The following is a 16,910-nucleotide window of genomic DNA, read 5'->3' as shown; positions in this document are numbered from 1 at the left end:
CAGCATATTTGAGACTTTGAGAAATTAATGCCTTAAAGACAGCCAGGATTTATTTTTTTAAAACTTTTTAAATCACACAGTCACCTTTTGTTTGTTTGAACCAAATCTAATAATAATATTCCCCAAAACTCTGAGTCAGAGGGATATTGAAATATATTTTTGAGAAATGCTGCTGGTAAGATAGTAATTCCAGTAATAGCTAACTTGTATTGAGCATTCTTATGACTCTTTATACATATTGTTTTATCCTCACAACAATTGTGTTGTATAAGACAAAGGAACTTGGTGAGGTACGGAGAAGCTAATAACTTGATTAAGTCATATGGGTTAGTCCGTGTGAAAGACATCCACATAGAGCTGCTGGTTAAAGTCATTGGACTGAGTCGGCTGGGAAGGTATCCAGAGAAAGAATAATAGTAGAGAAACTGAGGACAGACACCTTATCAATCCTTGAATCATTGGGGGTAGTAAGGAGCAGTAACTCTCCAAGGTAGAAGAAAGCCCAATGAGAGAGATCATTGTTTTAGAACCTAAAGATTTAGAGTAAGAACCTAGGGCAAATTTAGCTTAGGCAGGTAACCTGATGACTAGAGGGTAGGTTGTAAGAAATGAACTGAAGGGACATCCCTGGTGATCCAGTGGTTAAGAGTCTGCCTTCTAATGGGGGACACAGATTCAATCCCTTGTCAGGGAACTAAGATCCCACATGCTGTGGGGCAGCTAAGCCCATGTGCCACAACAAGAGAAGCCTGTGTGTACCACAGTGAAGACCCAGCACAGCCAAAAAGTAAAAAAAGACAACTGGAGAATCCCTCTGCCACTGAGCTTCAGCCAGTTGCTACCACGCTGAATTTAGGCTTAATGGTTCAGAGACCCGCACCCCCCATTTCCTTTCGCCCCCTGCCCGAAGTAAAACTATGAATTTTTACCCAAAAAAATGTTCCCAGTTTTTAAATGTTACCAGTTATTTTAGATTTTTCTGAAAATAGTATTTGGTTCAAACAAATTATATCTGTGGGTTCCGTTTGGTCTGCCAGCCACTAGTTACCAATTTCTGAATAGTATTTGGTTTAATTCAAATAATAGTCCAAAAAGATCAAGTTAAGATAATTAACATGGAAAAATCAAGATCATTGGTCTTCATTAATAATCTTTTCTAGAGGGGTTGCCTGGTGTGGTGGGGATACTGCCACACTTGAGAATTGAGTGGTAAATAGATGAGTAAGTTAGCAAGAGCAGGGAAAGAGTTATGGTTGAAGAGAGAATGATTGCTGGGCGGATGGGGGACAAAGGCAAGGGAGTGTCAAAATTCTGTACTTTGGTGCTTTTTTATCTCATGTTCAAAGTAACGAAAATAAATCCTGTTTTTATATTTACAGAGTATATTTGTCTCACTTTATGTGTGAATTATCTTAGTATTCATTTTTTACTTCAATTTTATAGCTGTTTTTTCACTTACAAAGAGAGCGGTCCTTTCCTGAACACAGAGCTCGGTTTTATGCTGCTGAGATTGCCAGTGCATTGGGTTACTTGCACTCCATCAAAATAGTGTACAGGTAAACTTTTTAAATTGCACTTCTGAAATGTCTTTTTATTATTTTGTTTCAGTTCAAATTGAGTTTTGCTTTTCTTTCCTTTTAATTTGATAGAGACTTGAAACCAGAAAATATTCTCTTGGATTCAATAGTAAGTATTGGCTTTTAAAAATCTGCTGGTTCACGATTCTTGTTGATGTTATGCTTAGTGAAAAAGAGTCAGCCTCAGAGGTTCCCACTGTGTGATTCCATATAATGGAACACATGTTCCATTCATACATCAGTGTTTTATATAACATTCTGTAAAAGTCCAAACCAGAGAGATGGAGAACAGATTAGTAGTTGTAAGGGGACCAGGGACTAAGGGATAGGGGAGTTAAAAAATAAAGCGGTAACATAAGAGAGTTCTTTTGTTCCTTTGGGTTGATGAAAGTTTTCTGATTGTAGAGGTAGTTACACAAATCTATATATCTATTGCCTAGAGCTACACACAGGGCTTCCCTGGTGGCTCAGTGGTAAAGAATCCACCTGCAATGCAAGAGATGTGAGTTCAACTATTGGGTCAGGAAGATCCCCTGGAGAAGGAAACGGCAGCCCACTCTAGTATTCTTGCCTGGGAGATCCCACGGACAGAGGAGCCTGGCAGGCTATTTTCCATGGGGTCATGAAAGAGTCGGACACGACTCAGCAGCTAAAACAACACATGCATACACGCAAATGCATACGTGTAAAAGAGTGAAAACTGAATAAGGGTGGCAGTCTAGCTAACGGATTGTACCAGTATCAGTTTCCTGATTCTGACACTGTCCTACATTATATAGGCTGTCAGCATGGGGTGGGTGGGAGGAGGGAGAAGCTGGGGGAAGGGGACATGGAGCTTTGTGTACTCTTTTTTGCGGTTTCCTTTTGGTCTATGATTATTTCAAAATCAAATGTTCTTTAAAAGTGTCAATTTATATCCATGCATTGTTTTATTTTACTGCCCCTGTATTTGTCAGGGACATGTCGTCTTAACAGATTTTGGGCTTTGTAAAGAAGGAATTGCTATTTCTGACACCACAACAACATTTTGTGGGACACCAGAGGTAAGAAATTTATCTCATTTGTCATTCATGGAATTATACCTGAAATGCAAAACTGAATCACATATTGTGTATATAAAATTTGAAATCAAAAAAGTAAAGATACTTCTCTGGTGGTCCAGTGGTTAGGACTCTATGCTTCCACTGCAGGCATCATGGGTTCAATCCCTGCTTGGGGAGCTAAGATCCTGCATGCCTCATGCTGCTGCTGCTGCTGCTAAGTCGCTTCAGTCGTGTCCAACTCTGTGCGACCCCATAGACGGCAGCCCGCCAGGCTCCCCCATCCCTGGGATTCTCCAGGCAAAAACACTGAAGTGGGTTGCCATTTTCTTCTCCAATGCATGAAAGTGAAAATTGAAAGTGAAGTCGCTCAGTCATATCTGACTCTTAGCAACCCCATGCCCTGCAGCCTACCAGGCTCCTCCATCCATGGGATCTTCCAGGCAAGAGTACTGGAGTGGGTTGCCATTGCCTTCTCCGACATGCCTCATGGCGCTGCCACAAAAAAAAAAAAAAGGAAAGAAAAGTAGAATAAAATGTTTTCAGCTTCCAACCAGCTGGGAATATCTGATAATCATCTCTTCTTTTAATAAACAAACATTTAAATAATAAATAAACGTTTAAAACTTTATTGATAGTTTTTTTTTAACTCTGATTTTGTGATATCACCAGTAACCAACAAAGATAAATTACACTTTTTTGTGCTTATTCGTTTTTAATGTTAAAAGTTTATCTTCGATTTCTTCAAGCATTTGATTACATTTCTAATCCTTAAGAAAAAAATCATTAATCAGTGATGAAAATGTTCAAAAATTAATTGTGATAATGTTGGAACAACTCTGTAAATATATTAGCAGCCATTGAATTGTACACTTTAAATGGGTGAATTGCTTGGTATTTGAATATCTTAATAAAGCTGCTTTTTTTTAAAGGAAATAAACTAAAGCAAATATGGCAAAATGTTAGCATTGCTTATGTCTGGATGGCAGCTCTGTTGGTTTCTATTACATATTTATAGTTTTTATATGGTTAAAATATTTCATAATGAAGCTATTTAATGCAAGAAAATCTGGTGCACTGGGATGACCCAGAGGGAGGGTATGGGGAGGGAGGAGGGAGGAGGGTTCAGGATGGGGAACACAGGTTTACCTGTGGCAGATTCATTTCGATATTTGGCAAAACTAATACAATATTGTAAAGTTTAAAAATAAAATAAAATTAAAAAAAATAAAATAAAAAATAAAGCAATGTATATGGGGGTTGGGAATTACAAATCAGAATTTATTAACCAGAACACCTATTCTCTAATCATGTTAACTAGCAGAAAATCTATCTTTCCATTTGAGACAGTAATAATAATCCTTAAGATTTATGTTAAAGCCTTGTTATTCTAATTTCACACATACACACATTTATTTTTTATTTTTTATTTTTTTAAAATTTTTATTTATTTTTATTTTTTTATTTTTTATTTTTTTTTTATTCTTCCAATTTTATTTTATTTTTAAACTTTACATAATTGTATTAGTTTTGCCAAATATCAAAATGAATCCGCCACAGGTATACATGTGTTCCCCATCCCGAACCCTCCTCCCTCCTCCCTCCCCATACCATTCCTCTGGGCCGTCCCAGTGCACCAGCCCCAAGCATCCAGCATCGTGCATCGAACCTGGACTGGCAACTCGTTTCCTACATGATATTTTACATGTTTCATTGCCATTCTCCCAAATCTTCCCACCCTCTCCCTCTCCCACAGAGTCCATAAGACTGTTCTATACATCAGTGTCTCTTTTGCTGTCTCGTACACCGGGTTATTGTTACCATCTTTCTAAATTCCATATATGTGCGTTAGTATACTGTATTTATGTTTTTCCTTCTGGCTTACTTCACTCTGTATAATAGGCTCCAGTTTCATCCACCTCATTAGAACTGATTCAAATGTATTCTTTTTAATGGCTGAGTAATACTCCATTGTGTATATGTACCACAGCTTTCTTATCCATTCATCTGCTGATGGACATCTAGGTTGCTTCCATGTCTTGGCTATTATAAACAGTGCTGCGATGAACATTGGGGTACACGTGTCTCTTTCCCTTCTGGTTTCCTCAGTGTGTATGCCCAGCAGTGGGGTTGCTGGATCATAAGGCAGTTCTATTTCCAGTTTTTTAAGGAATCTCCACACTGTTCTCCATAGTGGCTGTACTAGTTTGCATTCCCACCAACAGTGTAAGAGGGTTCCCTTTGCTCCACACCCTCTCCAGCATTTATTATTTGTAGAGTTTTGGATCGCAGCCATTCTGACTGGTGTGAAATGGTACCTCATAGTGGTTTTGATTTGCATTTCTCTACAAAAAACCTCGAATAGCCAAAGCGATCTTGAGAAAGAAGAATGGAACTGGAGGAATCAACCTACCTGACTTCAGGCTCTACTACAAAGCCACAGTTATCAAGACAGTATGGTACTGGCACAAAGACAGAAATATTGATCAATGGAATAAAATAGAAAGCCCAGAGATAAATCCACGCACATATGGACACCTTATCTTCGACAAAGGAGGCAAGAATATACAATGGATTAAAGACAATCTCTTTAACAAGTGGTGCTGGGAAATCTGGTCAACCACTTGTAAAAGAATGAAACTGGACCACTTTCTAACACCATACACAAAAATAAACTCAAAATGGATTAAAGATCTAAACGTAAGACCAGAAACTATAAAACTCCTAGAGGAGAACATAGGCAAAACACTCTCCGACATACATCACAGCAGGATCCTCTATGACCCACCTCCCAGAATATTGGAAATAAAAGCAAAAATAAACAAATGGGACCTAATTAACCTTAAAAGCTTCTGCACATCAAAGGAAACTATTAGCAAGGTGAAAAGACAGCCTTCAGAATGGGAGAAAATAATAGCAAATCAAGCAACCGACAAACAACTAATCTCAAAAATATACAAGCAACTCCTACAGCTCAACTCCAGAAAAATAAACGACCCAATCAAAAAATGGGCCAAAGAACTAAATAGACATTTCTCCAAAAAAGACATACAGATGGCTAACAAACACATGAAAAGATGCTCAACATACACACATTTAAAATATCCTATTTATTGCGATCTTAAGTGCCAGGTAGCTTTTTTCTGTCGTCTAAATTTTAATGTGATCGCAAACTATTAAACCCTTTTAATTTATTTTCCCATTTCTTTGTATCACATAAAAAAGCTGAAAATGTATTTCCTTGTATATATTTCATGTGGGAAGAGGAAATATATATTTTGGAATCTAAAATTCAAATTCACTGTTATATATGTGTGAAAATCATGATGCTTAAATGTTTTACAAGTTGAAGTGTAAATAGCCATCTAATAACTTATACAACTTTTAAAAATAATACATTAAAGAATTGCTGTCGTAATTCTTAAATAAGAATGCAGTTTATTATTTTTTCTTTCACTGAAGAGAAAAAAAATGAATTATAATTGTCATATTAAGAAATCTTTCTTCAATCACGACTTGTTTCTTCAAGAAAAACAAGAATAAAGAGAAATAAGAATAAAGAGAAATAAGATTTAATTAATTAATCTAAAATTAATTTTGTGAAAGACAACCCCCTGCAAAATACCTACTTTATTATGGTTTCTATACTTGTCATCCTTTTCTGTCTTAACTGCATCATCATTTCTGGGGAAAATACTTGAATATGTGGTTTTTGAAAATTCTCCCAGTGGATTCTCAAGTACCACTGACCAAGAACCACTGATATACAGTGAGAATACCGAACCAACTGAAAATCTAGATAACATGTTTCATTTAGTGTGATATAACACCTAAGATTTATTAAATTTCTCAATTATTCCTAGGTTTTGTCTTGATTTGTTTCTGAGTTCTAATAGTTAATCTTTTCTGTAGTATCTAGCACCTGAAGTAATCAGAAAACAGCCCTATGACAACACTGTGGATTGGTGGTGCCTTGGTGCTGTTCTGTATGAGATGCTCTATGGATTGGTATGTGTTTCTACTCTATTGTTATGATTCCAGTACATTGTAATTGATTTGAGTTTTCTCTTTTGCCTTTCAGTAATCTTGTGGACCCTTGTTAACTAGATAACACTAACAGAACAGTAGTAACATGGTTAAATGAATCCAGAACCACATTAGGGGTATGCACAAAAAGAAACCCTGTCATTTGGTTACTGATTTTTTAGATTTCTCTGCCACACTAATCACTACTTCAAATATTCTCACCCCACTAGCATTTTTTAGAAATAGATACCTAGTTATAACATTAAAATTACCCACTTTCATGCAGTTTACTCTGGCCATTCTGCCTAATTTCTAATTTTCTTAATTTCAAAAAGATGGAAAGAAAAAGATTTTATTTACCAAAAGATAATAATACCTTTAGGTTTTTGCCTTGTATTTTGTTTTCATAGGATTTAATTAGGATACTGGTGCTCTGCTTTTTTTCTTTTTTTTTAATCACCGGGAGTCCTTTATTCCCTTTACCATAAACACCATGTCTTGTAAGATTTCATTGGAAAAAAAGTGATGTTTACTATGTAATCAGTTTCCCCAGTTTTTATTAATTAAAGACATTATCAGCCAAAGTTTCTGATTAACAAGTCAAGTTGCTTTACTACATTGAGTTAATATCATTTCAGCCAGAACAAACATTTTTAGGTTCCCTTGGTGGTCCTGTGAGTGGTCAGCAGCCTCATGCTGGGAGCCGTGCACTCCATGCTGCCCTCACGAGGCCACGCCCACCGTCACTGAGACCTGAGGTGGGCGTGGCTTTTCTGTTTGCTCTGTGTGTGTGTGTGTGTGTGTGTGTGTGTGTCCCCTGAAAACAGGGGTGATGAAATTTAACCGCTGAGGTATGTTTTAGAGAATTTGTCTCATGTTGTTAACTCTGAATGACAGATGCCTATGACAGCCAACACTCTCTTCTCTGCCCTTGACCACAATCCACTTGTTAAAAAGACCCAGTTTTGCTGTGTTAACACAGGGAGCTCACCTTGGAGCTCTGTGACAGCCTAGAGGGGTGGGAAGGGGGAATGCTCAAGAGGGAGGGGATATATGTATACTTACAGCTCATTCACATTGTTACTAATACAACATTATAAAGCAATTATACTCCAATTGAAAAAAAAAAAAAAGACCTAGTTTTCTGGTTATGCTGGTAACTTAGAAGACCTGCTAACCATGTTATATCTTACATTCTTTAAGTGTTGAGTATTTCTCATCCTGATATTTTCATATCCTTTTAATTTCTTTAGAAGTCTTTGAGAATATAAAATATCTTGCATGTAAAATGCAGCTGACTCAATAGGGAATATTTGAATCACATACTTCATTAATCAGGCTTGTATTAATGATTTAGAAATAAAGTTACATTATAAAAACTGAAAAATGAGGTTTTTCTTTCCTGTACAAAAGGGGAAAAAAATGACAAGCCTGTAACTTCTTTAACTTTAAAAATAATTTTTCCTTTAAAACTTTTAACTCAGTAATGAACTGGCCAATCCTCACGTTGAAGCTGTACCTCAGGTCTTTAAGCAGTTACAGCAGCAGGACACTGCCATGGCCACAAGTTCTTAGGAAGAACACTTTCTAGAAATCTGTTTTAATTAGTATATTACTGTGTCTCAAGAAATCATTTAATGTTCGCCCTGTGTCAAATCTCTGTTTCCAGTAATTCTATCATTATGTCTTATGGTGAAGTTGGAGGTTGTTTTTTTAAAAACAGTTATTATTACAACTTTTATGCAATTCACACCTGTCTGCCCAGTGTTATTGAATAAACCGGCCCCTATTCATTCGGTGACCATGTATTAAGCTCTACAGTTTGCTGATTTCTAAAATCTCTTCCCATGGGAGGCCTTACTGCAGGGGTACACAGGCCCAGAGATGCCAGTGCTTTTCTGCAGCTGCTGGACACAGACTGCTCTCTTTAGGTCAGGGCCAAATCTAACAATTTTAAACCCCATTTGTGCATAGTTCAATTAATGCTAACTTTCTTTCTCTATGTTGTGTTTTCTTTTTTTTAAGCCTCCTTTTTATTGCCGAGACGTGGCTGAAATGTACGACAATATTCTTCACAAGCCTCTAAGTTTGAGGCCAGGAGTGAGCCTCACTGCCTGGTCCATTCTGGAAGAACTCCTAGAAAAAGACAGGCAAAATCGACTTGGTGCCAAAGAAGACTTTGTATGTACATCTTTCTCAGTAGCCTCTTTATTTATTTATCATTTGAAGAAAAATCCTTATTTTATGTAGTATTTAATGGGATGAATACACCTCCTAAAGAATAGTACCATGAAAAGGAAGCATGCTTGTCCCAAAAATTTTCACCAGGGTTTATATAAAACTGTACAGTGTATAAAACTTTTGCACATGCATTTTTTCATTTGACCTTCAGAATAATTTGATCCTTTTTCATCCTCCATATCCAGCTTTCATATCCTATTATTTATTTGATTTCATTTATTAGCATTTTTGCTCCCCCCTTCTTCCTAAAAAAATAATGTGTGGCTTGCATTTTTTGATTGCCTAAACTTTTAGCTCATTTTGTTTAGGAAGAATTTAAGTGCCTCCTGACTGCATGAGGTAGTAACTTTTGCTTGAACTATTGTTCAGGGACTTTTTTTCCCTGAGAATGCAAATGTGACACCTCCTTGAAAAAATTATGGGATCTGCAGGGGTTTTTTCTTTTTTGTTTTTCACTTCAAATCAGAATAATTTAATTGCTAACAAAGTTACTGGTGTTACATTAGTGAATTCATGAATTACTGAGGAACATGAATTTTAAATTCATTAAAAGTTCTCAGAAATTCTTGAGGGCTGTTTGTCAGTCTTGAACTTGAGCTGTGAATAGTGAACTCCCTGGTGGAGTACAGGACTTGGGCTCCAGAGTCCACTGTTTCAGGGAGCCTTGCTAATGCTCCCTCCCTCCTTGTACCTCAGTCCTTTTGTTGAATTCACTGGCAGAAATTGGAACCCTGGATCAATCAATCCATCTGCCATCCCTTGGCTGGTGGACGGTGCTGATGGAAGTTACACAACTGAGACTATTAGAAGAACTGTGAAGTCTAGTCATTAGTCTCTTGGATGCTTCTCCACCTAATGCTCCTGCTCTCTGTAGTGACTATTTCAGACCTTCTCTCCAAATTTCTGGGCTTCACCGGTGGCTTAATGCAGGAGACCCAGGTTCGATCCCTTGAGTCAGGAAGATCCCCTGGAGAAGGGAATGGCTACCCACTCCAGCATTCTTGCCAAGTTTTTACGTTCCTTTCCTTCTTCACTTTTAGCAGATGCTGTTGCCTTCTGTTTTATAACGAAAATAGAATCAGCAGAGACGACTCCTCACGTAGACCCAGTGTTGTACAGCCCATTTACCTCTTGGGCTCCTCTGTGTGTGACAGTCCCCATCTTTTCCTATACTGCAGCCATACTGGGCTCTTGTTTTCTTGACCAAACTAAGCTATCTGCCATCTCAGGCCCTTTGTATGCCACCTAGAATATTCTCCCCTCATTCTTTTTTGTCTGGCTCCTTCTTACTGATCTTCCAGAACTCTGGTCAGATATCACTTCCCCTGAGAAGCAGGATAGGGATCCTACTTTTTATACACTTTGTGGCTCCTTGTAGGAGAAAAAATGGAATGGGTATGAGTACTTTGCCAGCTTTCAACCGTAGTAACCCAGAATGGAATTGTTTTTGATAGTAGAGCTTGTCACCTGAGTTTTACCTCAGCCTCACCATGTAAAAGTCTCGTTCGACATCTTTATCTCCACATTCAGCAGTAATAATAATTCTTTGTATCTAGGTAGTATTTTATTCCTTTCAAACCACTTTTATTTCCATATTTGCCAGTGATTCTTACAACAACCTATGAAATATAAAGGGCAGAAATGTTAACCTCACTTTACCTGTGAGGAAACAATGACTTGAAGAGGACATAAGTTGGTCATTCTGAGTTAACTCTCCCACGCCTCCTCTGGGCATCTGTAGTGGACAGACTACACTGTCTGTCCACTACACTGTTGTGCCACATTGAATGACATGAACATATGCCTAGAAAGAACTTTGGAAGGTGCGGGACCAAGTGGGAATGGTTTGGCTTCCTAAAATTCTTCAGTGAGTACTCAGTATATTTTTTAGCATTCAGTTCAGTTCAGTCACTCAGTCGTGTCCGACTCTGCGACCCCATGAATCGCAGCATGCCAGGCCTCCCTGTTCATCACCAACTCCCGGAGTTCACTCAGACTCATGTCCATCAAGTCGGTGATGCCATCCAGCCATCTCATCCTCTGTCGTCCCCTTCTCCTCCTGCCCCCAACCCCTCCCAGCATCAAAGTCTTTTCCAATGAGGCAACTTTTCACATGAGGTGGCCAAAGTATTGGAGTTTCAGCTTTAGCATCAGTCCTTCCAATGAACACCCAGGACTGATCTCCTTTAGGATGGACTGGTTGGATCTCCTTGCAGTCCAAGGGACTCTCAAGAGTCTTCTCCAACACCACAGTTCAGAAGCATCAATTCTTCGGTGCTCAGCCTTCTTCACAGTCCAACTCTCACATCCATACATGACCACTGGAAAAACCATAGCCTTGACTAAACGGACCTTTGTTGGCAAAGTAATGTCTCTGCTTTTCAATATGCTATCTAGGTTGGTCATAACTTTCCTTCCAAGGAGTAAGCGTCTTTTAATTTCATGGCTGCAGTCACCATCTGCAGTGATTTTGGAGCCCCCAAAAATAAAGTCTGACACTGTTTCCACTGTTTCCCCATCTATCTGCCATGAAGTGATGGGACCAGATGCCATGATCTTAGTTTTCTGAATGTTGAGCTTTAAGCCAACTTTTTCACTCTCCTCTTTCACTTTCATCAAGGGGCTTTTGAGTTCCTCTTCACTTTCTACCATAAGGGTGGTGTCATCTGCATGTCGGAGGTTACTGATATTTCTCCAGGCAATCTTGATTCCAGCTTGTGCTTCTTCCAGCCCAGCGTTTCTCCTGATGTACTCTGCATATAAGTTAAATAAGCAGGGTGACAATATACAGCCTTGACATACTCCTTTTCCTATTTGGAACCAGTCTGTTGTTCCCTGTCCAGTTCTAACTGTTGCTTCCTGACCTGCATACAGGTTTCTCAAGAGGCAGGTCAGGTGGTCTGGTATTCCCATCTCTTTCAGAATTTTCCACACTTTATTGTGATCCACACAGTCAAAGGCTTTGCCATAGTCATTAAAGGAGAAATAGATGTTTTTCTGGAACTCTTTTGCTTTTTCCATGATCCAGCGGATGTTGGCAATTAGTAAATAATAAATCTGTTTCTTTACCATTCTAGCTTGAGATTCAGAATCATCCCTTTTTTGAGTCACTCAGCTGGACTGATCTTGTGCAGAAGAAGATTCCACCACCATTTAATCCTAACGTGGTAAGGTTACATCCAAGTCTTTCTTTCTAAATAGTAAAGTGTGGGACTATAGCTCCTCGTAATTTTAGGACTAGATCTCAAAATCTAACCTGAATAAAACTGAATCAGTGCTGAAATATTTATGAAACAGGTCAGGCACAACTGGTAACTTCGGGATGATTCCTAAGATTTTAGTTACTTTAGATTGATACAGATATCTTCCAGCCCAGTATCTGTAAAGTGTTTTCTTTAGAGCATGTATGAAAAAGGAATAAGCACAATAGGTTAAAAAAATGCAAATTAAAGTGACCATGAGGTATCAAATTCATATCTGTTAAAAAAAAAAACCTTATAAGTAACACTAATGCACTTTTTCCTAGATTGATGTAAAACCAGCTACAGTCAAACATTATTAATGATAATGTAAATTGTTACATCCTATTTGGAAAACAGTAAGACAGTATTATAAAAATGCTTATGTTAGCTTGACTTGTTAAATCTGCTGATGGAAACATTTTACTTAAAGGATTAACAGTGTTGAAATGTTTGGAAATAAATATATAATGATAGGGAGATTATTAATAAATCATGAGAAGGCTAATAGTGATGTTACTAATGATAGCTTCCTATATGTAGGCATATTATACTTCTTATGCATTACAGCATGTAATTTATGTGTCAAATAAGCTGCCAAGTTACTGCTATTACTGTTCTTACTATACATGTTTGATAAATGAAGAAATGGAAACTCAGAGATGTCATGTAGCTGGTTAAAAGTAGTAGAGCTGCAATTCAAAGCTGTGCCTGATTCAAGGTCATTATTCCTTCTATGCTTTCGTACATGGACAAAAGACACAAAATAAGCAATTACAGAAAACTAAATACAGATGGTTTTCAAATGTATGAGATGTTCAACCTCACTGACATTTAAGGAAAGCAAAATAAAACCCTAACATGTTGCTGTTTTTCACCTAACAGATAAGCAAAGATTAAAAAATTAGCTCCTATACTGTCCTCAATACTAGTGTCTTTTACTGAAGCCAGACAACAATCCTATGGAATAGTACTGGTGTTTTCCACATAATACAGATGAATTAACTTAGGCTCAAAAAGGTTAAATCACTTGCGAAAGTTTAAAATTAAAATTGTAGAAGTAGAACTTGAGCTTGGGTGCTTTGAAAAGAGTCCTTTCTTACTCTTAACATGAGTCATGCAGTATTATCCCTCACAATACGAGCCATGAACCATCAGGGTACTCATAAAATATTTATAAAGTCAAATGAAGAAACATTTGTCATCATTTATTGAGCACCTTCTATGTGTCAGATTTGGGAAATTTTATGTATCAACGCATCTAGTCCTCACAATAACCTTAACAGGTTTATGGTAGTATTTTTATTTTACAGAGAAGAAACAAACTCACAGAGATAGGTTAGTTTATATAAGGAATTATAGCTAGCAGCCTTCATAGCCAGTATTCAAACCTTAGTCTTGTTCCAGAGTCCATGCTTCTAGGGTTATAAATGAGAATTTGATGACTTTTATATACATACATGAATATAATTTTTAGCATTCTTTCTCTTCTGTTGGAGAATCTCATGTGGAAGGATCTAGCATCCTGGATTTCCCTGGTCTCTGCTCTGCTTGTTTGTAGACCTGCTGGGCTAACTCTGTCCTTGACTTCCATATCTTCTGTGAATCCATTTTAACTCTAACTTGGTTAGAGTTGGTGACTTTGACATTTTAAGGATTCCCTTCCCCTGAGTGGAAAATATCCAGAGTTTCAGGGATGGGCTTGAAGAGTGAACCACCTGAGTTTGTATCCCAGTTTTGATCTGTAAATACATTGGAAGGAAAGAGTCCATTAGCTTGTATCAGCTTCCTGAAGGAAGGTTAACCACTGCCTTTGAGCCTAAGTAGCCACGATACTTCACTTCTCAGGTTCCAGTCCCCTTAGGTCGCCAAAGCTAAGGGTGTCACAGCCAGATATTGAATGAATGACCTCTGTAGAATCACCTTTCACAATTTTACTTAATATTCATTTCTTTATCAAAAGGCCTCCCCAGAATTGAGAAGCTGGATGGGCAGGCATTTTATGGAAGAGCAGATGCAAAATGCTGTCTTGAAAATGCCCCTGAGCTCCTTTTCTAAACTTAGAGGTGATGATGGGTGGGTAGAGAGTAAGCAGATCAGTTACAGGACCTGAGAGTCACGTTAACAGAGGCAAGGACTCTGTCATACTGGCCTTCCTCACCCTTCTCTCTCCTCCCTCTACCCAACAACGAGAACCTTAACTGTGAGAAGGGCATGAATAATGAAAGTCAAAAAGGAAAAAGCAGGAAATGTGTCAGAGACATGATGGAGTAGGAAGACATCTAAACTTGCCAGGAATAAATGGACAGATTCCAAAGAGGGCTTTAATGGGTGACTGCATCAATGGGAAAAAAAAGATATGGTGAATAATGGTATGCTTTTCGATGTTTTAGGTGGGACCGGATGATATCAGGAACTTTGATGCAGTGTTTACAGAAGAAACAGTTCCGTATTCTGTCTGTGTGTCTTCTGACTATTCCATAGTGAACGCCAGCGTACTCGAGGCAGATGATGCCTTTGTTGGTTTCTCTTACGCGCCTCCTTCAGAAGACTTATTTTTGTGAACAGTCTGCCCTCCAGAAACCGTTAAGCAAATATAAGCCTACAGATGAGACGGAAACTTCTGTTTGTGTGAATATATTCAAATATGTTTAACTAGTGCCTCATTTTTACATGTAATGTTTAAAACTATGAAAAATGTATTTTCTGCTGTATGCAAGAAAATAGGGCATTTCAAAGAGCTAAGTTTTGGATTAAAATTTGTATTCTTGTTTATTAAGCTTATTTTTAAACAAATTTTGAAAGCTGTTGTTCTTAGCACTAACCTATTTTTTTGGGGGAAAAAAAAAACCTTTTTGCTAATGACTGTTTTTTTCCCCTCTAGGTTTACACTAACATCTACCCAAGATCAGCTGTTTTTCAGCAGTCTATTGCAGTTCAGTTAATGTATATTAATGCCTTTGTAGCTCTCTACTTTGACCTTTGTTCTCTGATCACAACTATGCAATTGGTACATGGTTGTTTAAAAAAAAAACCATCTTTCCATAATGAATCACTGTTTGACATAATCATTCCTTGGTAGGATTAAAATATAAAAGCATAGTTAATTCACTGGCTGCTAGCTGATGCTTTGGATAACTGTTCATTCTACAGATCCAAATAAGAAGTAACAAGAGGAAATTCTGTGTTTCTGAAATACCAGTTCAAATTTGTGAATTATTTTTCCTCTGGAGGAAAAGTGAAAGTTCAATAGTTAGAAAATTTAAATATTCCCAAAGATCTGAAGGGAAATAAAGTAACTGCTGGATTTTTTTTTTAGGTGGTGCCAAAAATGAATGTCTCTGTTTCATGTATTTATATTACCAATACATTCTATTTATGTTCTTTTTGGTCTTTTGAATATTTAATATATTGTTAAGTAGGTCTTAATCTTGGTATTTGCTTTTGCAAATAGCTGTTCGAAGCTATCTTCCTAGTTGGTTGATAAGTAACAAGACTATTGCACTGTCTGTTTACCTAATTGGGAATTAAAAGAATAGCAAATTATGGGTCAGTATAAATCTATACAGTTTTACTACAGTGTAACAAAAGTTAAAAATAATTTAGGCAGATACATAGTATCTTATTTATCTTAGAAAAAGTACAGGAAATTGATCTTTAAAATCATACTAAAAACCAACTTGTGTACTTGTTAAAAAGGAGTATCTTCAGAAAACTAAAAATTATGCTTACCTTGGGGTTCTGATTCTTAGTTTAGAGATTTTTCAAGTCTTGTAGGAAACTGTGAAAGAGTTCAGTGACACAGTTTTGATGCCTCAAGAACAAGCGTTCTTTCATGTAATTTTCTCTTGAGAAAGAAATTATAGAATTCCCTTTAGTTTACAGTTATTCAGCAGAAGCGGGGACGGGAGAGTGTACTTTTGTTAGATTAGTAATATTTGCATCCAATACACTGAATCTTCCTTTAGAGGTAAGACTTTAACAGCAACACTGTAAATATTTGGTTTATTTGGCACTACTGTAAGTTCTGCTTTTATACAGAGCTCTTTGCTTATTGTAAAGCAAAATAAAAACTGTAGTTTCTTGTATGATTTTTTTACTCAGCCGTTCCTTAAACTGCCAAAAATTAAAGTGCAATATTGTATGTTTTTAACAACAGATTTTAAATAGAATATTGATGTTTCTCGGGTCATAAGAAATACAGATCTTGTAAGTATAATAAAAACTAGCAAAAAGATTAATGATCATCTAATGCCTCCCATTATTTTAAAACTGGTGATGGTTACAATAGTCATTGCAGACAGTAATTATTCATATATGTAAGGGAGAGAAGTATAACATTTTAAATATTTGGGCCTACACAGAAATTACTAGATTATCATAGGCTGACATGTTTAATATTCAGTGAGCAAAATCTCTTCCAAGTTTCAAGATTATCTTTTTTCTCAGAGCATGCTGTCTTTTAGAAAATGTATGCCATTTGAATAGTTGAACTATTTCATGGTTATTGCCAAAATAAACTCAAGGTTGAAATGAAGAAGCCCCAACATTCTTCATGTTATACATATCTCTTATTTTATTGCATATGGTAGAGTGTAGAGCCTCTGAACCTTTGTCATGTTACAGCACAGGCTGAAAATTACAGAATTTGGCACACCCACAGGGAGGTGTTAACTGACATAGATACTGGCAACAAGTAGTCTGCTCAAAAGTTTTCTATGCCAAAATAATTTTTGAACTTAGGAGCCAGCAAACACTGTTGCGATATAATTTCAGTAATGATAAAC

The 16,910-nt window shown here is 37.1% G+C and overlaps 1 protein-coding gene across 7 annotated transcripts in view; it reads left to right on the top strand.

Moving 5' to 3' along the window:
- The window catches only part of SGK3 (serum/glucocorticoid regulated kinase family member 3), a 112,042-nt gene extending 95,678 nt beyond the window's left edge, over positions 1-16,364 (top strand). For 5 of the 7 annotated variants that reach the window (XM_086336727.1, XM_086336724.1, XM_086336725.1 and 2 more), the window contains 7 exons: positions 1,444-1,556; positions 1,650-1,686; positions 2,534-2,620; positions 6,530-6,625; positions 8,669-8,824; positions 11,962-12,051; positions 14,517-16,364. In XM_086336727.1, the coding sequence (XP_086192853.1) occupies positions 1,444-1,556; positions 1,650-1,686; positions 2,534-2,620; positions 6,530-6,625; positions 8,669-8,824; positions 11,962-12,051; positions 14,517-14,687 (750 nt within the window). In that variant the 3' untranslated portion in view covers positions 14,688-16,364. The remainder of the gene's footprint in view (positions 1-1,443; positions 1,557-1,649; positions 1,687-2,533; positions 2,621-6,529; positions 6,626-8,668; positions 8,825-11,961; positions 12,052-14,516) is intronic. The other 2 variants (XM_086336730.1, XM_086336729.1) reach the window with 1 other exon arrangement.
- The last annotated feature ends 546 nt before the right edge of the window (positions 16,365-16,910 follow it).

The sequence above is a fragment of the Bos grunniens genome, chromosome 14, assembly GCF_055505025.1.
Source record: "Bos grunniens cultivar Pamir isolate PY7600 chromosome 14, Bosgru_T2T1.0, whole genome shotgun sequence".
NCBI classification, from domain to species: domain Eukaryota; kingdom Metazoa; phylum Chordata; class Mammalia; order Artiodactyla; family Bovidae; genus Bos; species Bos grunniens.
The sequence above is the reverse complement of the archived record's forward strand: the minus strand, read 5'-3'. Positions and strand labels throughout refer to the sequence as shown.